We start from the raw sequence: 26,275 nt of genomic DNA on the forward strand, positions 1-26,275 counted from the left end.
TCATCGTTTACACCTCCATCGTTCCTCCCCCTCGAAACCCTTATTTCGCCCCATAAAATATCTATCTCTCGAACAATTTCGTTCGTTGGAACGTCCAGTGGTCTTCGAAAAATCTCCATTTGAACCGCCATGCGGCTGGATGAAACTATTTAAATTCGAGTATCTCGAATTTGACGAACGATCGCAAAAAATGTTCAGAATCGGGATACGAGGATTCTTTTATTGCTCAAAATTCTCTTTCCTGTCGCGACGAACTTGGGTCGAGCCACCACGCCAAGATGTCGAATTGATTTACAGGGAAGCCGGTTCGAGTTCAAGCCGTGGTTGGTCTTGGGCAGAAGCCGACGACACGAGTAACTCGGTATTTCAAAATTAACTTAACTTCCGCACCCTTAATTACGTTTCTTGGCCCGGCCAACTTTATCACCGTGTCGCTGCCCATATTGTTTAGCCCCGTCCTTCCTTCCATTAGCCCCCGTGTAACTAAGTTCCCTCCCCTTCGACCGAGGACTTTCCGTTTACACAAGCTTACGAGATCCGCGGATTACGGGCTGGCTCGCCTCTTAGCCGCCTCTCGAAGCCCGCTCAAAGCTGCTTAGAAACGCCCACACGCGTCTAAAACCGTCTCTAATTCGATCCAAATTTCCCCGGCAAATTCCAGCAAATTTTCGAGTAATAATCATCATACTCGATCGACGATTTCGAAGGCTGTCTCTTTCCAAACTCTCTCGTTTTCTCTTCGAGCCATTCGATCGCGAAATGGAAACGTTGGTTGTTTTTAAGCGATTTTCGACTCGAAATTGATATATATTCTCTCTTGATAAGCGGATAATAAGCGATTGAGAGGACAATCGTGGTAGATTTTGAATGATTCGATCCTCGAAAGATGGGTGGAAAAAATCATCGTTCACTCGGCGACGTTCGTTTTTTTATTAGCGGTGAAGAAACTCTGGATGGATTCTAAGATGGATTTTCGATTCGATCGCCCTCGCCTCGGCGATTAATTAATTTCGTGCCCGCGATCATCCGAGAATTTTATCGAGGCCCGTGCAACTCGACGAGCGAGGAAAAGAATCGTCGTTCATTTTCATTAGCGGCGCCGGAGAAACTCTCGAGCCGATGGATTTTTAAGGGATTTCTAGATTCGATCACCCTCCATCTCGACGTTAATCTCGTACGCATTTATATTCGGAGAATTTTATTAGGATCCGCGCCGATTTCTCTCTCTCCGGGGCGGGGAGAAAGAATCATTTGCGATTGGCGATAATTCATTTTCGTTAGTGGATTCGGCTCGTTAGTATCTATATAAGAGAGCTCTCGAGCCGATAGCTCGCCGAATAAATTAATTAATACTCGCTTCCAGTCGCCTCGAGTCGCTACTTTATTCGATTAACGACATCTTTGGGACAATAGTGCAATTAAGCACCTCCCCCTCCCTCTCCCCGCGTCTCCTCGAACAACTGGTTGCAGCAATACGCTCGATTCCGCGGATACCTTTGTCTCGTCGCTTTGGAAACTTTGATGCGTTCCCAGAATGCGTGCAACGAAAAACAAATCGGGGTTGAACGGGGTTATTATTTCCAGAGGCAAGAATAATTTAATCTGGGACAGGGATTTTCGTATCGACGCTTTCGAAAAAGTGGTTATAAATGATCCATGGATTGTCAAGATCCTGGGATGAAAAAAAGATAAGTGTCGGTCGTTAAAGGAGAGAGAGAGAGAGAGAGAGAGGTGGTCATTAATGGTGGGCGAAGAGAAAATCGGAAAAGTTGGTTTGAAAGTCGTTGGTTTCTCGACGTTGTCCCCTCCGCGAAATTGATGCGGGGGAAACGGACGGGAACCAGGCCGCCGGTTTGATGAATTTCTTCGGAACGAGTTTTAATTGAAATTTATTTTTTCCCCCTCCCCCCGCGTTCATTACGAACGCGACGGTAATTGCGAATAGCGGATTCGACCGTTCAAATTATTTCTCGAGCAGTGTTCGGGCATTAATCGCGTGCTTTATGGCCGGTGTTTCGCATCTGTCGTCCAACCGATCGCCCGATAAAAGAAGCGATTATCGTCGATTCGATTCGAACGAAGGATTGAAATATCGTTTAATAAATTCAATGCTCGTCAAAAATTGAAGAGAGTTTGTTCCTCGTGCTGGAGTTTCACCGTGGAATTTTTCCGGATCCCGGGAACGGTTATGAAATTGGTGCAAAACGCGATCAGGTCTAAAAAAAAAAAACAAAATTGCGTGTGCATATTGATGGAAACATTCATACGCGAACGTGTTCAGAGAAGAAATATCGGATATGTAATAAAATATATATATATATATATATATGTATATATTTCTTGAAAAAAATTCATAACGCAACATCGGTCAGAGCATAGGAAAACTCATCGTGATACACACGCTCGCGTCATCTGCAACGAATGTGTCAAGCAAAGAGTTGGTCGATGAACAATCACGGAGAGGGGAAAAAAAGAAAAAAGGAGAACGAGAGGCTTTTTCAACGTGAAACACGAACCGACCATCCAAAACGAAATCAACGTTAAATTTATTTCGACAAATGGCCGCGAAAATGGCCGAATCTTGTTCTTCTTCTTCCACCCTCTCTTTCTCTTTCCTGTACTCTTATTCCCCTATTTTTTTTAACTTTCCTCCTCTCTGGGAGGAGCGAAAATTTCTCGACACGATTCCTCTCTCCCTTGATTCATTCTCTTTTGCCCTGTGTGCAGTGCCATCGACGTCACTTTAATTCGCGACACGACGCGTTGGTATTTTTCCGGATGCGGGCGGATCCGACCGACTACAAAATGGACGTAGGACGTCTGATCAAGTATTTAAAAGTGTCATCGGGCGGGAATCCGCGTGGACGATAATTCACGTGGAACGTTAATTCGATTTCGGGCGACAATTGAATCTAGACAGAGGAAGTCGGGGATCGTTCACAAGCTCGAGTTGATGAAACGTCTATCGAAAAATTAAATATAGCGCGCGTGATCTCGACAAGCAATTTATGATGCTTGTTCATCGCGGACGCGCCTCTTTCTCCCTTCCCGCTTTTTTACCCTTTAATTCCCCTCTTCCCTCTCCTCCGCCTATATTTATAATCGAGCCGAGAGCGCGCACACAAACGGTAGTCATCAATTGCAATAATTGTCGATCGATTACTCCAATTTCATCACGGTTCTCGCGTGCCACGTTGAAAGTGGATACCTCTCGTTCACATCCTTCTCCCTTCCTTTCCAAAGACAACTCGACAAAAAAATATATATATATATAATTCTCTGATTGGACGGGATTCTCCTCTCCATTCGTTCTCACGCAAATGATACATGTTTAATTGACATTTTTTTTAACTTTTTATATTGCAGGCTCGCTGGAGTTGAGAAGGAAGGGGGGCGATTCGAAGGGCAAGGGACGTGACGCGCACGATCGTCCGCGAGATGGATCCCGGCGAAAGTTGCGGAAGGCGAGGTTACGGGACAACAGTGGACCACGAACTCGTTGTTATTAAAATATCAGTGAACACGAATTAACCCATCGCCGTTGTGTGTAGCGTCCGTTTTTCTATTCTTTCCGAATAACGGAACATTGGTATCTGTCGGATCTGGTGGACGGACGGACCATGCCACGTTTCTTGAAGAGATGATAATCGACGGACATTGACAGTGCCTGCCTGCCCGCCGGATAGACAGAGAATACGTTACGTCGCGCGTAATGGAGGAACACGTGAACCAGACCTCGAGAAACTCGTCCTCGGACGGGTTGGTTTTCACGGATGCCTCGATCATTCTCAGAACATTGGTGCTGGGTCTCTTGATACTCGTCACCGTTGTCGGTAAGTTCTTCCAGTCCCTCTTTCTCTCTCTCTCTCTCCAACTTGCTCGAACAAAACTCGACAGGTTGTTAAAACGAACTTACCGGCAAAGTTTTATTTGTTTCCCGCTTATCGAACAAGTATCGTACAAAAAAAAGAAAACTATCGAGTATAAAATGAGATTCGAAACACGTTTTGTCGATATATTAAAAAAAAATAATAAAAAAATAAAAGAAGCAGTCCTCAAAAGTTTCCCATGAAACTTTCTCTCTGAAATCGTGGAGCAAGAAAAAACAAGAAAGACAATACCAAAGGTATCGCGATAAAAGAACGAAATCTAAAATGACAGGAAGGAAGGTCGGTGGAAGCATAGATCGCAGAAATCCCAAGCGTCGTAGCACAAAAAATACGGTTAAGGGGAAAAAATTTACAAATCTAGAATGTTGGATTATTTATAACAAGACTCGTGGATAATTCAATGCTCCTCTGCTCCTTGGTATCGGTGGAAGGATCGCGACCTTCCGCCACGAGGTGTGAACGTTTCTCGATTCCGCGCGGAGTAATTGCTTTCGGATATACCCTCCCGAGGGGGATGGATCTGTTGGAAGTTGGTTGGTCCCGATTGATTCGAAGCCGTCGAAACGAGGTTGTTCGATACCCTCGAAACGAAATGGACGTGGTAAAGCGACGTTTTCGTTTCTCGTATTCGACCTACGCGTGTCTTTCGATCGATCGATCGATCGATCGTTCGTTCCTTTATTATACGTGTAGCGGCATCGAATCTTCTCGTTCGAAGTTGGTTTGACGAAAGTCGGTGTCGGTTGCGCAATTTCGCGGATAGCGCACAATTGTGAAACGCGCAGGCACAATGGAAGATTAATCCAAAGCTGACACGTTTCCACGCCGTTCAATGTATTATCGGGGGTGATGACGAGGGTGGGACGAGCGTGACGCCTTGGAGCGAGGATTTACGAGGAGGAAGGTGGAGGGATTTGGAAAGTTGGGGAGGAATATCCGGGATCCGCGGGTGAAACGAGTTGGAAGAGTTATCAGGTGGTTAATGGTTCGATTGGAATTTCATGAGGCCTTGGTCGAACGCGATGTTTGACATTATCCGCGAAAAATATCTAAGCCTATTATTTTTTATTTCTTGTTGGATCTAGATAGATGTAGTATTTTCTCTTGTTGTGAATATTATTGCGGGATGTTGATATATATATATCGGGGAAATATTTTTGAAGAAACAGATTTTAACCGGTGGAAAAAGAAAAGAATTAATAGAATCCGTTTGTTAACTGTTCGATTATGCATTTATACGTTAATCTGTTACGTTAGCATCGGGTTCTATTTTCGCTTCGGCTATAGCGAATTTGCGTTAACTTATAATTCAATAAATTAACTTTATCTGACATTTTTGCTGCTCGTTTGGCATGTAAAATCGATCCAAAAACGTTTCATTATATTTTCTGTTTATTAATCACTGCGATTACATTCACGTATGCGGCTCAAAGGCAATTTGCATTTCAATAGCTTATTAAACTTGCAAAAAAATGCAAAGTGTAACAAGATAATTATGCAGAAACGATATCTTTGAAATGTGTTTATTTCAGAATTCAATTATCGAGTTTCGATTTGTTGTCGTTCATTCGTTCGATCATTCTTCTCGTTTCTTATCGAGAGAATTCGCGCGTTTTGCCTTTTCTCTTTTCGTCACGCGCGATCCAAAGATACATTCGACGATCATTCGACGAGTTTAAAAAGAAGAAATAAGGAATATTTTTAGATCGGTCTTTGTTCCAATGTACGATACATAGGAACAATACGTTTGATAAGCTGCAGATTACGCAATCACCTGTCCGCTCCAAGTCGAATACAACTGCTTCGTCCTCGAGATCTTTCCCGTTTCTTCAGAATGGTTAACGAGATTCAGGCCACCTTGAAAGGATTGTTAATTACATTTTTTGCCGGCACCTCCAATCTTCTATTAACTTTCCTGCTCTCGAATTATAACTCGTATAATTCAAGAGATTTTGATCGAGAAAAGAAAAAAGAAAGCGAGCGAGGGAAGGGAACTCGCGACGAGAGAAAAGGGAATAAAAATTAGAAAGGAAACTCGATTAAGAAAAAACGAACGAACGAACGAACGAACGTTATCTCGCCAAATTCGGGCCTCGAAGCGGGCAATTTTATCATCGAACGTTGTTGCTTCAAAAAGCCATTTTTTGTTATGCCGTGTCTCCGTTTTAAATTAAGTTTACGAGATCGAAAATGAAAAATTCATGGGATTTTTTTTTTTTTTTGATTTTTAACGAGTTTTGTTTTTTCCACCGTGATTTATCGGCGCGATTAAATCGAATCGCCGATCTTGGAACGGTCAAGCGGGGTCAATATTTTGAAAATCTAATTACCAGATCGATATTTCGTATCTGCGGTTGCCAACCACTGGTGGGATATTCCCTCCGAAATCCTGTGAAAACTTTGATAATTAATACGGTGTCTCTCTCTCTCTCTCTCTCTCTCTCTTTCTCGTTTGATAATTAATAACTTGGCATAACAACGAAGCAACGGTGATGATTGTTTCATCCATAATGCCTAAATCTATCGACGTAGGTAGGTTAGATCGTACGCGCGAGTTGTTCGTCTAATAGTTGTTAATTAATTCATTTCGTCAGCCTCGTCATTAGCGAATTGTTACATGATCAAATATTGGACGTAGGGCCAACACGTAATTGAAACACGACACCGCGTGTCGATATAAATGAGCAAATTTTTGCCCAGGAATTTCACCCAGGGTGGAATTCATTATCCGCGCGAACCCGTGAAAATCTGATAATGAAATTTTGCCCGATTCCAAATGGGATCGATCCCATTTTCAATCGGTGAATTTAATTCGAACGAGGGATTGGCTTCGATTCCCGCCATCCATTCAAACGGGGGGGATGTTCTCTTCCTGGGCTGAAATAATAGTGAGAAATCACAATGAAAGACGATTATGGAGGATTGAAACCTTACTTATTATACACTACCCGTCGATGAAATAATAATATTTCTTCTATACCCGAATGGCAGAATATTTCTGCTTTCAAACGACATATTCGATTCTACGTTTCGACCAGATACGAATGAAATCCTACGATATTTCTTTATATATATATATATATACATATATATATATTATATAATGGTGCTTTCTCGAGAGAAGGTTGGACGTCTTTTTCACGTGGAGGAAAGGCGCTGCCCATATCGACCGCGTCTCTTCTTCTATACGTCTGCAGTGGCCGAGTGGAAAGAAGGTAGTTTAGTCGTCCAGGATATTGAATAGCCTATTTAAACTGTATAGAAAAGGATCGTAAACCTTTATGCCGTTCCATACCGGATTGTGCCATCCCACCGCGAAGGTATTATCGTTGAACCGTTGGCCGATCGATCGACGTCCGATGATTGAAACCGAAACATCCAATATTTTTCCAGTCCACGATCAATTTGTCTAATTTTCCACTCGGACGAGTTATATTAATAAATTTTAATACATATTATATAAACGCGTCGACGAGTGAAAGGAACTATAAATTTCTGTCTGCTGTCGCCGTCTTCCTTCCGCGAGACTTTAGTTCTCCTACCTTATCTCGGACATTATTAATTAATCCGGGATTCCTCCAGGAGTCGTTTATCATTCTCAATTCATCGTATCCCCGATAAATCTCATTGTCGTTTCCAAACGAAACCACGCTCGTCTCCCGTCGATTTCCAAACGGGGAGACCTTCACGGACGTTGCATATCCGTTCTTGTAATTCTTACAACGTGATTCAAGATGACAACGATGCCGCTCTCATCGTTATTTAATTTTCGAGAGAAAGAAGTTTTCTTCGAGCGGCGCAACTTCCTTCGAGATCGATTAAACGCGTAGTAATTTTTATCGATAATTGAATCTCGCAAAATTCGAGTAAAATATAAATCAAAATATAAATCTTGTAAGAGAAAATAATAATAATAATAATAATAATCGTATCTGGACTCGATTTAACACATTCCGATAATCGTGGATGAAGACGAAGAGGAAGACGATGAACGAGAAAGAGGATATTTTCGAAATATTTTCCCGTGGGGGATGGAAGAGTAAACGGCGAAAGGATAAGAAAAGTTTCTGGGGATATGAGTTGCGGGTAGTTGGATGCAACCGCGAACTACTTTAATTAGAACGGGCCGGGCCGGTCGACCGGAAATTCTTTGGAAAAGTTACGGGAAATCAATGAGTTTTGCCACGAAAGAATTCAACCATTAAGTGTATATATATATATATTCACGATGGAAGATTTTTCTCTTGGAACGTTTATTTGACTCTCGGGTCAGAGAGAGAGAGAGAGATGGGAGAGAGTGGAACGGAGAATTCGATTGTTACTTCGATACGACTATCGCGTTCGATAGGGAAATTGTAACGCGCCGATGAACGTTCCGGAAATAAATATGACAGTAAATTTCCGGCTGCTAGTCTCGCGCCAACGCTCGAACGAACATCGCGATATTCCTCCTCGATATTCGTTTTTACCAAATGTATCGCCGATTCGTGACGAAACATCTCCATTTTATTCTCGCGTCGTTTTATGTATTACTAACCCCCTCCCTCTTGCGCCGATATCCCTTCGAAAGATTATTAGAAATTTATTACATTTAAAAAGAAGATCTCCAAAACCTTTCGATTAGATATTTCAAGCTTAGAATTCGTTTCCCTGAAGAATCATTGAAATTAAGTTAATAAAATTGGATTATCGACGTTTAATAATAATCGTCGACGGCGCTGAGAAGAAAGGCTCCATTTATGAAGGTATTCGAAGCTCGATATTAAAATCACGGATAATTAAATATTTTCCACGTCGCTCTTTCGAATGGATTTTCGAACACGCCAGGCAAACGAAGATACGTAGTTCCATCCGGAGAGGAGGGGGATCGATGATTAATTTGATCGTGTTATCAGAATCAAGGCTCAAAGCTCGTTCACCGCCCCCGAAACTTGGCTGCTGCTGGCAGCCAAGTTCTGTTATTTACAACCAGGTGACGGCAACGCTTGCATTGCTAACGATCGGCCTCGAAAATCGGGGCGGGAAAAGTTTTGAGGGCGAAGTTTCTTCGAGTAGCCCGATCTAATAATTCGCGGCCCACGTCAAACCGAGACGTCGAACGCGATTAAACGTTGATCTCGTGGAAAAGTGGCACCGATTAGGGCGTCGTCCACACGACGACCTGATTAAGAAGGACGTTGTCAGTGATGGGGGCCATGCATATTCATACGGACGCGGACCACCAACCAGTTGTTTCCTCCACCCCCTTCCCACCCCTTTCTGCGAGTTGTCTACCGATTGTAAATTCACCGTTGTTGGTACAATTCACCGGCTAATCAACGATCCGTTGAACGCCGCTCGATTCTGTGTCCAATGACCAAAGAGTAATTTTACGCTTGAAGCTTGATGGAAGCTTGGAGATACTCGCCCTCGAGGAAAATTCTCGTGCAACGAAACTGTCGTGTAATTGTTCCATTCATAATTTCCTTCTTCGTTAAACCGCGGAAAAGTTTTGCCATTGATGATGTGGCGTACGTCAAAGATCAAATCCGCTGATTCAAGTGGCGCGAAAATTATTATTTTCCGTCTCGTTGCATCGAAGAGATCGGTGGTTCGTTTCGTATTTTTCGAGTAGACCGAAACGGGGCTGTTTAAACTGGTTAAACTGCTGCTAGGAGAACTATATAGCTTATACCTATAATCCTCCGTATTACGGTTCAATAAATATCGAATTGGCTACCCACTCGATACTTTGCCACATTTATTGTCCAATAATTGCCTGTTTGATAATAAATAGCCGTTTGATTTTATCTTCGCGGTAAAGAGATATTTACTTGTTTCTCTCTTTTTTTTCTTTCTTTCTTTATCTCGACTCGGATAACGTTTAATTCATCCACTTGAAAAAAAAAGAAAGAAAAGAAAGGAAAAGAAAGATGAACGATAAGATCGAATTTTTCACCTACAATCAATTCCAATTATTGTTGCTTCCTCTTTCTTTCTTATCGTTTCTTTAACGTGTTTCTTCCCATTTCTTCGATTGTGTTTTTTCACCCGTTTGAAATATTCCGCATACGTTTCGTGTAATAAAACACGGGAGAAACAGATAGGGCGATATCCTTCGATTTTTCTCAAAGGGATTCTCAAAGCGCAACGATGATGTATCGCGGTGGGAAGAGAAGACGATTTGCAATATCGGAAAATTTTCACGCGTGCATTTCTCTCCTCCCTCGCGGGAAGAGGAATTGAATAATTTAAGAAGAATGGGTTTCGACCACCGACGCCTGTTACATATTCCACCTGCATTCGCCCATTGCGTTCGCCTTGAAACCAGAATCAGGAGCATCGCCGCGCAGTTTAAACGCGGCCGGCGTTTCCGCTTTCGCGTCACGCATTTTGTACGGGTCGTGTCACGTATTCGTTTATAATAAAACATCGTGGCCACGATTAACGACGGTTCAATGGCCTTAACGAACCGGTTGAATAACGGCGCGCATATTTTGTTACAGGAAAGAAGCTTTGTCGACGGAGGAAATTTCGTCATTACGAATGAATGAACAGGCAAGACAGGATAAAGGATGAAAGGTGTATCTCGATTTATATACACGAGGATGCAATATACAAGATAGAGAATAAGATCATAATTCGCAAAATATATATATGAAACCGTGAAAGTTATTGTGTTTAATTTATGAAAAGAGGGGAGAGGGAAAATTCTATTGAGAAAAAAAGTAGGTTATCGCCCCCGTTAAGAATGTAGAAAGTTGTATTTAGATTTCTCGAACAAGATTTCTCAACTCGAGAAGAAACGTTGATGCAATTTTCAAAGGTCCTCTCGAGCGATCTTTTAAATCGAAACGTACGGTCATTATCATAATTGACGACCCACCGTCGTTTCTAAAGTGACGTAAAGTGAAGTAATATTCCCGCGAAATTCCGTATTCTGAAAAGTATACCAAACTTCTTCTCTCGACCGACCTCTTTATCGAATTTACAAGCTTCGCGGGAAGAGGAGGATTCAAAAATCTTGGCGTAACGTTGACTTTAATATTACGATCTTCCAGCGATCTCTCCAAGTGGAGCATGCGCCCCTTAAACGAATTTGCCACCGCCGAGCTTGCAATCCTCGCACGATCTTTGCCCCAACTTTCCTATCGAACTTACGATCACGCCACGAGTCTGAAGAGAAAAGGAAAAGAGAAAAAGGAAAAAGAATATCCAAAAGTTCCATGTTCCATCGCGTACAATCATCTCCCCGAACAAGGAACAATTTTAATACCGTTGAGAAACGGAAAGGGAGGGAAAAGAGAAGGCTAATTTGAAAACAACCTTGCCAAGCACCGTTCGTTTAAACGTATTTTATTGCCGAGTCTCCAGTTTTTCCAGTGTCGTAAAAACGCTCGTGTGTCCGCCACGATCGTTGAAGCTTGGACGATTTAACTTTCGAAGGAGGAAAAAGAGGAAAAAGATCCTTTCATGGATCGGTCGCGACTTTCCTCCCCATATATAAATCCTTTCGCGTCTCGCTTTACATCCACGCTTTACACGCCCGAGAAAGAGGTATCTCTTATCGTAAAAGGGAAAAAAAAAAAGGATTTAGAACGGGAGGACATCAGGGAGATACGTGCTGGAAAAACGTTGAAGGTGTACGTACGCACGTTCTACCCGAATGGAGTAGAAAACCGTGTAACCCGACCGATTGTAAACCGTTAATCTCAACATTGATTTAAACCGTTCTAGAATTTAACCCTCGCCTCGATTCTTGATAAAAATTAAAAATAAGCGTGAGTATTTAATGTTTGATTATCCGTGATGATCGATCTCGATCGTTGCAACAGCTGCGCGCCGTTTTATTTCATAAACCTATCCGATATTATCCCCCTGTTTCGGCTCAAGCGAACGATAGATAAATTCCCAAATTTCGTATAAATTCTCGCGAATATCGCGGGAGCTTTTTATCTCCTTTTTTTTTTTATGTCGAGGGGACGTTTTTTCGTATCATTATTTTATTTTATTGTCCAGCGTTTACGCGCGTTTTGCATGCGAATTAATTTTTCGCTTCGATCGATCGGGACGTTGACGAACGTTGGACGAAACGAGAATCGAAGGGGGAATAATTAGACGGGATTGGAGCGCAAGTGTCTGTCCCGTTTAACGTCTCACCGAGTGAACAGATGACGCGGATTGTCAAAACATTTGCCGAGCCTTCAAACCGAGAGACGAACAGTCGAAAGACTGATTACCGGATTTGTCGACTGTCCCTCATTTCCTGACAAATGAAACTTACCTGGCGAATGGATAGATATATATAATTAGTCGAAGTGTTAACCACCTGTGCGGCCGGCAATCAAAGGGTAACGAAGATTGATGAAGTCGAGTGATTTAGGGGAATTTGAGGTTGAAAATTCTGTGTGAATTGTGTGAGGACGAACCCTGTGATTCCTCCTGATGGTTCATGGTATTTCGTCACCTCGAAAGAGAGGGAGGGAGGGAGGGAGGGAGGGAGGATGAAAAGCGACGTGCCCCGACGTCGAGGGCATTATTGAGAGAAGGAAGTAATACGCGAAATTTCACGTGGAGATAGAAACTGTGTGGAATCGTGCACAGGTATTCGCGAATCCTTGGTAATCAGCTTATGAATTATTTACGAAAGAGAGAGAGAGAGAGAGAGCAACTAACCGGATCTGTGATTAAAACGTCGACTCTCTAAAAGTTGCAGCGAACTGTCCTGAAAATGCGGATCGTGTAGGTGGGCAAGCGTGATAACGCCGACGTTGATGAAACGGACTGTGAGATGTTTCTGAAAAGCGTTCCGTGCGAAAGATTTCCGTTGGTACGATTATTCGATGGAGAGAGAGAGAGAGGAGAGAGAGAAAGAGAGAGAGAGAGGTTGAATTACTTACACGGCGGTGGAATACGAAAGGAAACGGGAGAAAAGGGGAATGGAATACATTCACTGACACAGAGGGGAAATTTTTGTTCCAGGGAATCTGTTCGTGATAGCTGCGATCCTGCTCGAGCGGAACCTGCAATCGGTGGCCAATTATTTGATCGTCAGCTTGGCCGTGGCCGATCTCATGGTCGCCTGTCTGGTCATGCCTCTCGGTGCGGTTTACGAGGTATTGTACGATTTCCAGCCACGTTTTTTTTTCCCTCCTCCGCGTATTCATCGTAGGGAAAGGGGGGATAAATATTCGATAAATCGAGTAGCAAGTAGAATTTAAACTGCAATGTCGATGGTATTTTTTTTTCCCCTCTCTGAAAATAGAGAAGAACCGAGGCTGCTCGTTAATCTCTTCCCTCGTGAAATCGCGGCGAGAATTTTTCTGAAATTCCGCCGAAAATTCGGTTACAGCGTATCCATCCCCCCCGGTGGGCCGCGAGTAATTAAATGGATTCATTTCACAAACAGAGCAGATTTCGAGGCTCGATCCGCGGGGGGATAAGGGACGCGTTTTCCAATGTATGAGCGTTATGTTCATTAAAGTTAACGGGCCGGTTATAGAGTTGCCTCTGAATCCAGATTAAACGCATCCGTTCCAAGTTATCGATGATCGCGCCTCCATTTCGAAACAGTTTGCGCGGGGAATTAAATTTCGCGATTTAACCGGGGAATTAATTAGCCGAACGATTAATCGAATTCTCTTCTACGATCGTGAATATATATATATATTTAATGAAACGGCGCGAGAAAAAATAATGAGAATAAAAGAAGAGGAGGAAAGTTTGGAAGCTTTCTCTCTTACTCGAACTTGAAACGGTGATAATGATAATCGTGGAAGTTAGCATGGTTGTTTTCAACGAGGTCCAATTTCAATTTCGTGTTTCCCGGAAGAGAAGGGTCGGAAGGAAGGGAGAGTTTCGCGTTTATTTACGAAAAATCTTTTTTTAGAAAACTCTTCGTCACGCTTTCGGACGATGATGCGTAATTAAAAGGGGTTCCCCCGTTTATTGAAGAAACCTTCGTCACCCCTCCTTTCTTTCAGAATTAATTACCGTTTCGAAGTTGGTAAAGTGTTTACAACTGGTGAGCAACTTACACAATTGCTTGCTGCACGCCGTCCCCAGAATATTTCTCCCCCGTCCCATTGTATCTCGCGCGATTAAAGTTATCATTTCAAAGTTCTTGGAACGTTTCGAACGTTGGAGAATACGTTGAGGAAAAAAGAGACGTCGAAAAATCGGAGGAATCGATATGAGACAATTATTTCGAGGATCCGAAAATAATTCGGTAAGATTGAAACGAGAATCAAAATATGACTCGTGTTTGAACCGATCTTTCGGTGTAAAGCCACGTAAATCAGTCGAGTGAGTTTCAAAAAAATATCAGATTGGATTATCGTATCGGGCGAAGTGGTGGAAAGAAGAATAATCCACGCTCGTAAAAATTCCTGACGTATACCGAGGATTATAATCTCGTGGCCTCGCTGTTGCCATCGCATTTCCACGAGAATGGAATAATATCTTCGATTCGAATGAATTCACACCGATTCCTTCTTGTTTCCTTTCCCGTCCATGGCCGAGATTGGCCTCTCCTGTTCGAGGATTTTGCCAGAATCCAAAGCTACGGCTCTGCAAAGAATTGCGAATCCCGTTTCCACCGATCTCGGGGATGCGGTTCTCGGGGCATAGGTCAGAATCCATTGTAGTTTCATCATTGCTGCTAAAGATACACGTAGTTTTTTATCTTACGTAGCTGCGCGGAAAAAATGTGGTAAATAATTTAAGTAATTTAAAATATTCGAGTAACAAAGGGATTATTAAGGTGATCGTGTTCCATTGTAAATTATTATTGCTTCCATTTTGCAGAATTGGTTTGAAAGTTTTTTCCTTATATTATAAAGTAACTCGAAATTCATTTAAGTTTCACCAGTCTAGCTAACGTAGTCCGTGTTTATCCATCAAAGGGAAGACACATCGAAGAAATTTCGCGGCCTGTAATCCTCGAGGAGCGAAGGTGCTCGATCTCAATCTTCGAGCAATTCCTCATTCCAGTAATGCACATGACTGATATCCAGCTGCCTGGTTAGACAGCGCAATGAGCAGCTTCTTATTAGGCCGGGAAGAAACTTCTTCCCGCGTTATCGCCCCGAGAATTATAGGCCGCGTTCAACGGTTCGAAATGATTTGCATACGATTCCATCCATTCGCCGTTGCTGCCATTTTGATGTTGAGTTGCCACAGAATTAATCGACGGTTGCCGCTGAAATTCACGCTCCTCCTACCGTTAAACACGTTTCGCCATTCCCACGTGTATACTTGCCTCTTATCGCGCAGACGTTCAGACGGGGATGAATAATTACAGAGATTCTCAATTTCTCCGCTCCGTTTAAAAAAGAAAAAAAAATCTTCTCTCTTCGAATTTTCAGACTAAACTCTCGTTAAAGAAAAGGACGATTCCTCGATTTACAAATTTATCAAGTTTTTTTTTCTTTCGTCTTCTCGAATCTTTTGAGTCTCGAAGCTTTTGGAATTGTTCCAAAAACTTCGATTCGCTCGAAGCTTTCGGGAGAACCTGTGAGGAAACGCGTCCCTATCCAACTGCAGGGAGTTGGATCCCCCGCAAGTCGCGATACAAACCCGGGCATTAAACGTTTTTGGAAAGCTTTGACAATGTTACTTGTTAGAAACGCGGGCAAGTTAGTCAAAGGTTCCCCAAGTATTTGTAATTGGCTCTCTCTCGGAGAAGGTGGAAACGTTGCCAAACAATTTCCACCTCCTAAGAGAATTCTGGAATTCTCTTAATTAGAACCTAGCTGTAGCTACTGCCTTCCATCCCCATCTTAAACCCCTTCTTCGTTCGATCTTCACTTTTTCCATTTCATCCCTTCTTGATACATTCGCGTTCCAACCCAACATTGTTACATCACGCCCTTAACACCGTTTACACAGGCAATCCGATCCACCTCCCCCGCCGATTTATTTCAAGACGTCTCGCAAGACGGTCGACCGAGAACCAAGATGGCGCAAGGCTCGTTCAATTTTCTATTCGGTACTCGTGGGAATACGGCCACGTTTAAAGCACATGGCGTGGAAACGAAGTCGCCATGGTTTCCTAGGTGTATGTACGCCGCTTTTTTCTCCCTCCCTCCCCCTCGTTTCTTTTCTACTTTCCCTCCACCTCTCCCTCTCTCTCTCTTTTTTTTCCCTCCCTCGTCCTTCCGCTTGATGACCGCTCGTTGCGCGACCTCTGCGGTAATGTAATTGGAAAGCTTGGCCGGATGTCGAGCATCCGGCGGTTGCTCGTTCGTTTTTCCCCGTGCAACAATGCGAGTCGCGTTTGGTTACACAAGGAATTCAGTGGCCGCGAATTCCTGATGCGTTGCACCGCATACCGACAAACGTCGAGCATTTTATTGTTGCCCCACTTAGGCATTACGTTCGTTTCGGTTCTCGTATATTTTATCGGGAGAGAGAGAGAATCCGGGGAGGATAAATGTATCTTGAGAATGTCGTATTAAATTCCCTAAGATGGAAATGAAAGAAGGGGATAGAGAGGGAGGAGAGAGGTGATTTGTTAAAAAACACTTGCGGAACGGTTGTATCGAATTGCAAATCCATCTTCGTTATATGTTTATGTTTGTGATATGCTTAATATTCGAGTGACAATTTCATTTCGCAACATTTATTTATCATTATGGTGAATGGATGGAAACGGGCCATGATTTATAAATGGATGGCGTATGTTGTTTGGCTTGTCGGCGCATTTATGCGGCCATACTACTTGTTTCCAACTTTTTATTTATGCATGTCATAACTGTGATTCCAGCATCAATTTCATAACTTCGCTGATACATATTAATGCAATTTTTATTGTATATATATCGTATATCGCGTGAAAGTGTGTCGTTTTATAGTTTTATACGTTTTCGCAAACGTACTTACGCGTGTTTATCCTTTTCCTCCTATTCTTTTTCTTTCTTTCCTTTTTGTTCTCTTTCTTTCATCGCCGTTGGGATTTTACCCATCATTTTTCAGTTCTGCAAATAAGTTTAGAATATTCGCGTGCAATATCCGCGAGAAGGATGACAGAGATGAAGAGTTGTGAAAGGTTACGGCTGTACGTATATTCCAATCTTATCCGAAATTTATCGAACGATATCTTTTTTTCGTGTTTACCACGCCACGTTTCCGTGTATCGATCAAAATTTTTATTCGAGTTTACTTATCGCGCCATTTAGTTTCAAGAAAACGGAGCCGATTTGTCTTCCTCGAGAGAAAGAGAAGAAAACTCGAACTTTTCGATTGATTCTTCCGAACCTGAATGGAAATGGATATTTAAAAAAAAAAAAAAAAGAAAAAAAGAAGGAAAAAGGAAAATTCAGTGTGGTCAAGAATCGACATATATATTTTTCACGGGTTGATCATCCGCCCGATTTAAACAACGCTTCCGTCAATATTGATAGTTGATTTTACGATAGAGAGGTTGATTGCAAGCTTACTTTACCGTTCCAATAACCATGATGCAAAAAAAAAAAAAAAAAAAAAAAGAAAATCAATAGAGACAAATCGGCAACGAGATGTATGCACACTTGCGTACGTACCACTGTGCAATTTTATTCGCCACGACGAATTTTTGATTGTTTCCTTTCGACGTGTATCGTGCCCCAATCCCGTTCACGGATCGTTAAACGGAAAAAATTGTATCAAGAGAGACTTATAATCATAAATTTTTTTCCTTCCCCCCTAGCTTTTGAATAACGAAATTCTTCGTTAAAAAATTGATTACGTATTTTTAATAAAAAAGAATAACACTATGGAATAATATCGGTGGGACAAGAACGATAGAAATTTTCCATTCGATTTCGCGCGATTATACAAACGAGCGTGTATAACCATAATATTTCCATCCAAGTTCCTAAGTTTATATTGTTCGCTCGTCCGTATCGAACAGCCAGTTCTCCGACCGGGATTTCGCGATTCGGAAGCATTCCGCTTTATCACCGCCGTTTATTCGGTTCATCGTTTCGAATTGTCTCTCCTCTCTGCTTCTCTCTCTTCAAAGACAAATTCATTTCGCTTCCTCTCCTTTCCCCTTTTCTCTTAAATATCTTATCCCTCTTTCCAGCACTCTTTTTTTTCTTCTTTTTCCTCTTCTTCTTCTTTCTCTTTTATTCCCGAGAATAAGAAAATTTTATTTAACTTTCTCCCGGTGTTATATTTTCTTGGACCTTTCCATTCTCCTTCTCCTCGAAGCCCACTTCTATTTATTTTACAGCCCCCTATTTATTCCTCTCGAATCGAATTTATACATCTCGTCCCCCTCCCCGTTCATCTCGTAAACTCCTTGGCTAATATCGTTATCAGATAGCGATTTAAAATTAGTCGTTTTTAAATTAATCACATATTATTCTTTCTATATTGTTTCCCTTAATAAACCGACAAAGGACACGATTAAAGGCGAGGGGGAGGGATGAAATCACAGGTGGATGGAATGAAAGTTCTTTTACCCAATTATCCGTCTCATCGCGGGTGAATTGATAGAGAAAATTTCGTGGGATTAATTCGGAATGCCGCGTTCGGATTTCGTTCGTTCGAGGATGGATGGATCTAAATTGGCGTTGTATGTTATATCGTGTAATAACGTTACGAATCGTTCCGGGATGACAAAGATTAATTTTATCCTGGGGGGATGTGAAATAAAGGGGGAGGAGAGGGAGGATTTCCAATGGGATTTTGCCATCGAGAGATTTATCAGTTCGGAGAATCTGTTCGAATCTATTAATTTAATCATCTGCAACTTTGCATAACTCGTAGAATTATTTCCTTCGTTTTCCGCGGAAATTTATCGTTAATTTATCGCTGGAAAATACGAGTCTCTCGAAACGAGATTTTTGAACGGGCGAACGATGTAAAATCAAACGTGATCAATTGGCCGGGGCAAAGAACGGGGTAGGGGGAGGGAGGGGCACACGACGCTCGTCAAACGCTGTGATATCCTCCTCGTCGGAGGAGGATAGAAGATACCGATCTGATCGAGGGAAAAATTTAATCGAATATCGGGGATGAATCAGCAATTAACTCAGTAATTTGTAACTCTGTAATTAACATATCGTTGTGCAAATTGTGCCATCATCCATCATCTGTTTGAAAAGCGTCGGGTGGGCATACGAGTAAAAAGTTTCCTTGGGAAAAAAATCCTATCTCGAAGGAGAGAGGGCAGAGCGGAAAAAATACGTTTCTCTTTCCGCAAAATCTATTTCACCAACGTCTCAAGCCCCTTGGAACGTTTGTCTCATCTCCGTGAATAAGCTATTTGTTTTAAAGAATAAAGAGAAATAAGAACCGAGAGTTAAAGAGGAAAAATAAGGGAGATGGATCAAAGGGAAATTGCCGAGAAACGTTTCTCAAGGTAAATGCACTTATTTCAAAGGCGCGCTGATATTGCGACTGCTTCTACCGTGCACCAAGTAGTACAAGTAGCGCGTTCGCGCTATCAGAACGGGAAGGCAGAAGCTCGCGCGAGAAGGTATCATCACCTAACTCTCGAAGCTTATTTGCGAGCAACTCCAACATTTTCTCTTCCCTCCGTTTCCTTCCGTTTCCTTTTCCATTTCGCGAATGCTCGGCCGCTTGCATCGGATCATCCCTCCATCATCATTGCCGGTTCTTGCACCATTTCGACGTGTATTAATACATCGATCGCCGGATTGCCGACCTTTTCCACTCCATCCTCCGGGATGGAAACTTGGATTAACTTTATCCGACGAGAAGTTGGTTGAATACACACGTATCCCTCCCCCATCTAGTTTCCACCTTCTGAGAGAGCACGGAGTGCTCGCAAAGATGCTTCGACCAATATTTTATATAATTTGCGATATCTTTTTCTTCTCTCTCTTTCGCGCGAAAGAGAGATTTGCAAAAAATTAATAAACTACGCGATTAAATTTGACGCGAAACATCGAGCATCTTTCTCTGACGCGAAGCTGTTTCGTTTGTTTGCAGAAAGATTTCAGCTTCTTTGAGTGGGCGTGCCACTGCACACACATTCCCAACCTTCTCCTCGAAGAATGTTTCTGCGCATAAAAGCGGTTGGAGTTAACTGGTTTTCTTTGCATCGTATTCTTTTTTTCTCTCTCTCCCCTCCTTCTCTTTTCCTTTTTATTATTCTAAGAGGTGGAGGAGGGGACGAATGCGATATTTCGCCATCCCATTGTCCCGATTTTCCAACGCCTCGATCGGGATTATTCAGAGAGAGGGGGGGGGAGAGAAAGAGAGAAAAGGGGATTCGATGGAGCGCGGAGATAGTTGTCTTTAAATTGCAACGCGAAATCGATCGTTTCTTCCGTCGTAATGATCGCGTTGTGACGTCATTATCGATAGAGAGGCGCGGTCCAAGTAAATTATTATCGATACGTGACTTGTACGCGTTGCGGGCTGCGTTTTATGCACCGCGACAATTCGCGGCGAGCTTTCAATCGGTGTAATAAAACCTGATAATAATAATAATAATAATAATAATAAAAAAGAAATCCTTCAAGGATGGAGAGGAATAAAATGGAAATTCTATCGGGAATTTTGGATCCGTGTTTATCGTGTTTACGAGAGAGAAATTCATTTTTCACTTTCGTGAAATTTGTTGGCTGTTGAATTGAAGAAAGATCCGGGCGAAAAATAATGTACAAGATTTTTATTCGCGAATATAGTGAATATCGAAGCTCGCGTCGAACGTTATAACAGAATTACGTGGGAACGGAAAGAACAGAAAGAACGATCTAATTATTATTTTCCGTAACATCTTTTCTCATAATTTATAAATTCTATAATAATAAATATAGTTGTATCGTTGTTACATTACGCGTTAACAAAATTATTACATTTCGTCTTTCGGATTATTACGAACGGATTTCTTCGTTTCAAACTGTTTCTTCATTAATCATCCGCAATATTGGAATACAAGAGTGCAATCGTGTTGCAATAATGTTTCGATCAATGATTCATGAATCATTCCGTTGAATATGAAATTCGTAAACTGATAGAGTGATCGGTTTAACGAACGATATGCAACTGTGCATAACGTGGCACGTTTCCTATTTGACGTTGACAAACAAGTGTGGAGCAACACGAGGGAAATAGTAAATCCAATAAATCGAGTAGAAATTTACAAAGTACACCGCGAATTCGATCGAACAATTTAGATTTCGTTTCTCGAATCTCTGTGGGGGAGAAATTTTCAACGGATTTATGACGAGGGATTTCAGAGATTCACTCACGCATCGCATGTCGCGAAAATTCGTCCCTTTCTCGTACAACGAGATCAGTCAAGATTCGTGCAACTCGTGAACGGTGAAAAAAATTCAGCGTAGCATTTTTGACGGTGATGTTTCTTGCGAGCTAATGAACGCTCGGTTCCGCTGTTAACGCTGAAATATTTACCGGTGAAATGTATTCTCACCGTGCAAAAAAAAATGATTCACGAGATTTTTGCCTGTAAGATCACTTTGCCCTGTTAAAATATTCAGAAACGTGGCTAAAAAATTACTCTTCCATTTTCGATGTACCATTTTCGCGATATACCATCCTCTCAAAGAAAGTCTCTATACACAAAGAGAGACTTTTCCATAGAAAAAAATATCTTTCGATTTTCGATCTTTCTTCGAAAAAAAAAAGCGAAAATATAATTAATTATTTTAACAATTATCTTTCCGATCTTTTTCCTTCGCCTTCACCTTCTAAGAATTTGGAAGGTCGACTGGATATATCGAGAGGAAGATGTGGCCGAACGAACGCGAGGCAAAGAAGAAAGATTTAAAGATAGCCGGGGATCAAACGGAGGGACGATCAGCCTCGAGGAGTTGGCCTCGATTCGAATCGTAAAAGTTTCACGAGCCCGCCTGTATCGAGCCTTAGACCAACACTGCAAGGACCTTCAATTTCAATTGCATCCCTAGCAGTGGCTTCCATCCGAATTCACGGATAAGGGTTGGGGATCCTTTGAAAGCTTCCCTCGCACGTGGAACGTTTATTCGGTATTCTTTCACCGTCTCGCCATTCTCCTTTCCGTACGTGCACATAAACCACCTTTCCGCCCCAACCCTTCGTTCCAATTTTATTTCTCTCGATTCGTTATCCTACGTTCGTTAGCCTCTTTTGTTCCGCTCTGCGCGTCGATTTTTGATCGATCGATTTGCACCGTTCGAGCAAAAATCCGATGGAAATTGCACGTAGAGAAAGAAATAAATCTTTCTTTCCTTTTTTCTTTCTCTGAGAAAACTTTAGAAAGATCAAGTAAATGTGAAAATTAATAATTAATAACACGCAAACAGAGTGAAAGCAGAGATAAAAAGTGCATTGAAATTCACGACGATTTATAAATCGATACGATCTTTTCTCAAGATTCGAGATGAAAGAGTAACGGTTGATTCCAAAGATTTTTCCCACCTCTTGAACGATCAAAGTTTTGTCCTCGAACTCTTCTCAATTCCTGTTAATGTGACACAGATCGTGTGTGGAGAGGTTTCATGGCGAATTCGTCGAGAGACACCTCTACCTCTCCTTCACGACATCTCGTCCCCAAATGTCGAGAACTTTCAACTTGAGCCGCATCTTTCGAACACGTCTCATCGTTTCTCGGGGATAAGTTTTCCATTCTTGGAAAGCTTTCGACAAATACTTGGAGGCACGACGTCCTCTGCAGTCAGCGGAGGATTTTCACGGTCGACGATACTATCTTCTCTTCCTTCCTCCTTTTTACCCGCGACACTTGGAACACGATCGGACTCTCGTGGTAACAGCCAGTTATCATATTTCTTATTCTTTTTTTTTTTTTACTTATCGTTGGCAAAAGGCAACGGAGTAACGGCTTCAGAAGCCAACACCTGTTATATTCCTTTCGAATATTCCGTTTCGCCGGTGCACCCCTTTATTGGGAAACTTTCATCCCGTTTCACCTCGAAATCTCTTCGGGCAAACTTTCCACGCTCGCTAAGATATTTATCCAAAGTAAATAAATACATCATCTTATGAATAATAATTCTGATCCTGTAATCGGTTTCGTAAAAGTTCTTAATTCGATCGGTCGGTTACAACATTAACGTTTATTCGAGAGCAGCGTGGCTTTTATAAAATTATTATCTGAAAACCGGTTTTATTCGCGGTGGAAAGTTGAATGATATTTCTCTATTAGGATCTTCGTGCTCGAGATGACTGATGCAAGGATTTCTCACGACTACTCAACGTTAAAAGGATCTCGCCGGTTTAACTATCTTTGCCGAGATTTTACAGCAATCTCCTCGGGATGAAGTCTTAAGCAGCCCGTTTTAAAACCCTCGTAAACACGGCGATAATTCAAAATGCGTTCGTTTAGACTTAAGATACATAGATGTTAATGCCAATCGAAATGCTGAAATTCTTTCTTTTTTTCTTTTTTTTTTTTTAGACGAATATTTTCCAATATATTAACTTTAACTAAAAAAATACGGAATAGCATCGTTTGAGAAGAGATCAAAGTTCAAATTTATGCATTTATATAAAATTTCAATAGCCAAGTTTCAAGGATGAAGGATAAATCCGTCTGCAAACTCCGTTCCTTTAATAATAAAAAGTTGATTTTCCAAACTCGTTAGAGTAGATTTTGGAAGAGTGTAAATTTACTCGTTTGTAGAACATAATAATTATAAAACGAAAAGTGATAAGATATTAAATACCTCCTATGTTTTTATTCCACGAGCACACAGATGCATTTCATCCGTCATTGTATTATTAATGCTGACGCGTACGATATAAAAATCGAACGGTGTCGGTGAAAAAGTAGACGCGTGACTTATCGTTGCTCCGTGCCGTTTCCTCCTCCACCCCCTCCCTCCCTTCTCTTATCATTTTCACGCGGAGCAAGCAAGCAAGAGAGAGAGGCGAACACGCCAATTCTTATAAATAGTCGTGGAATCTCGATTTATTCCTCTCAGAAGAAACACGAGAGATGCGGCCATTGCCTCTCTCCACTTGCGTTATTTTTCAACCGGCCAACCCTTTATCTACCCCCGTTTTCCGTTCCCGATGCAACTTCTCGTCTCGGAACACCCCGGTTATTGAAAGCTCCCTCGTCCAATTGCTTGGCATCCTTCCGCTTCGTCGCCTCGCCCCCTTTCTTCCTCCACTCTTCTCACGACGTTTTTCAACGATACGTTTGAACCGTTCTCCCGTTTCGGTTCTCGCTCGCCTCTACGAAATCCGTTTGTCTCGATGCAACGAGCGAGAAACTAGAAGATAGAAATTGCTCGGACGTGACTGAATTTCTTTTTTTTTTTCAAAATCGATGATACTCTCGATAAAATTTTTTTAGTATTATCTAAACGAAGCTGAGGATTATGAAGTTGAATAATCATTTCTCGAAGGAACGGAGATTTCTTTTCTCGAAAAAAATTGGGAAAATCGCTCAGATTCGTGTTAACAAGGGATCGTGTTTCCCCAGGGGAATATTTTCTCCAGGAAAATTCGATTTCAACATTCGTTGCCGAATTTCCGAAGAAAACTGTCCACCGCAACTTCGAAATGTCTAATCATCGAATCGAGTCGTTTATTTTATTTTCACGGAGACCCCGTTATCCGAAACGATCCAAGAAAAAAACCGATCGAATTTTCAAAGATATTTCACGTGTGATGGACGAGGGAAGCCTTTTATCGGTTTCTCTTATCGGAAATGGAAGATTATTGATCGAAGTTCGAAGAAACTCGTTTCAGAGGGCGTATTGCGGCTGATTGCGCGTGTTGAAGCGAGGGAAAAATCCGAAAGGGCAAACGAAGCTCGCGATAAAATAAAGCTTAAACAGAAGTGTTTACCGCGACACTCTCTCTATTTATTGAATCCTTTCCTCACACTTTGTAACCCCGACGACGATTACTGCGACGAGTCTGTGAAGCTTTATCAGAGAAATTATTTGCTCACCGGGTATGGTTGGTAATTTATACTAGATTCTAGGTTCAATGCGTTTCAAACATCGTTACAGAGGAGGTTAGGGGAGATGGCCGAGTGAAAGGGCAAATCAAGGGTTGGAACGAGGGAGATACGACTTTTCTTCACCCTTTTACCACCTTTTTGACGATCGATAATAATAATGATAATAAAAAAAAAAGGGAGGAAGAGGCGCTTCTTCGATTCAAATTATACGTGTCTTTTTCACCTTTTCAGAGATAGAATGAGAGAGAGAGAGAGGGAGGAGAATGGTTTTATTCTCTATTTCTGTCTAGAGCGCGAAAAAATTTTCGCTTCGTTTCAAAAGGGAAACGTTTTTGTTAAACGTGCCCTAAATGCATTCTGCTACTTGGGGCTTTTTTCACTCGAAAGAATCGCCGAATGCGCATGATAAAAAGGATGCAGTTTCCTTCCATAGCATTATCCCTATCTCGGCCACGCTTGTGTATCCGTTCGTTATTGTTCACCCGCGTCCCACTTCACCCGAATACACCCCCCGTCCCATTCCATCTCCGTGGATCGTCTTCCTCTCAATTATTTTCATGCTCGTTTTCCAAATGTTTCTCGAGATAGGAGAGGAGAAGGGGGCGATATCGATATCGGTTAAAACGATATCTCCCCTCCGTGGAAATTTCGACGAAAACCTTCGCAAGGCTACTCCGTCTAATAAGTAAACGATTATTCGTGGAACATAGAGATAGAGATCCGATAGAGGGCGAATTCTCGACGAAACAAATTGTCGAAGGGGCAAATTGTAGAAGGGAGTATTGGCGGAAGTGGAGGATGGCGAAGAGAGAGTCGAAGACAAAAGTCGATTGGCTTTCCAAGCTGGATTCCAATACCATGAATGGACTTTTAAGCAGGCGTGCGTCTTTCTCCTTTCCCTTCTCTCATCAATCCTTCTCGTCCCTCTTTCTTCCTCGAAAGCTATCCATCCATGGGGATTCTTCGAACCGACCTCGCTTCGATTTCGCACGCGTGAAATTTTTCGTCGAGGCATTGAAGGGAGGGTGTTAATCGGCAAAAGTTACTCCTTCGTTGGGAATAGAATTCTTTCCAAAAAAGAAAAAGAAAAGAAGAAGAAAAATACACGAATTCCTTCTCCCTCTAAATAATTCTTGTTTCGAAGGGAAGATAGAGAGTGTTTAATCGCGGGTTCGAGAGAACGGGTGTGAGGATATGAGAAGAATGGTTGTTAAAAAAATAGAGAAATGGTGGACAAAGGTTTGTTTTTCTGCAAGAAAAGTGTAGTTGAATTTTTCACGGAGTCGAGGAGGATATTTCGTCGAGGAAAGAAATCTTCTCACGTGAATTAAATACGGTCCTTTTCGAGGTACCATTAATTTCCTACCTCGATTACCACTTTCCTTGGTAACTTGGTAGCTCTTCTAGTACCGTGTGTGTTAAAAGTTGTTCTCATCCCGTGGTCGGTCGTCTCGTTTAACCACAACCAGCTTTCGATTCGAACGAATCTTGCCCGATTACCCGCGTTTATCCG

The 26,275-nt window shown here is 42.0% G+C and overlaps 1 protein-coding gene across 6 annotated transcripts in view; it reads left to right on the forward strand.

Annotated features, from left to right (window-relative positions):
- The window catches only part of 5-HT1 (serotonin receptor), a 106,152-nt gene that overhangs the window by 70,400 nt on the left and 9,477 nt on the right, over nt 1-26,275 (forward strand). For 5 of the 6 annotated variants that reach the window (XM_006560049.3, XM_016915677.2, XM_006560052.3 and 2 more), the window contains 2 exons: nt 3,367-3,833; nt 12,852-12,985. In XM_006560049.3, coding sequence (XP_006560112.1) covers nt 3,713-3,833; nt 12,852-12,985 — 255 coding nt within the window. In that variant the 5' untranslated portion in view covers nt 3,367-3,712. Of the gene's footprint in view, nt 1-3,366; nt 3,834-12,851; nt 12,986-26,275 lie in introns of those variants that run through there. The other variant, NM_001171108.1, reaches the window with a different exon arrangement.

The sequence above is a fragment of the Apis mellifera genome, linkage group LG13 (genome assembly GCF_003254395.2).
Source record: "Apis mellifera strain DH4 linkage group LG13, Amel_HAv3.1, whole genome shotgun sequence".
Classification (NCBI taxonomy): domain Eukaryota; kingdom Metazoa; phylum Arthropoda; class Insecta; order Hymenoptera; family Apidae; genus Apis; species Apis mellifera.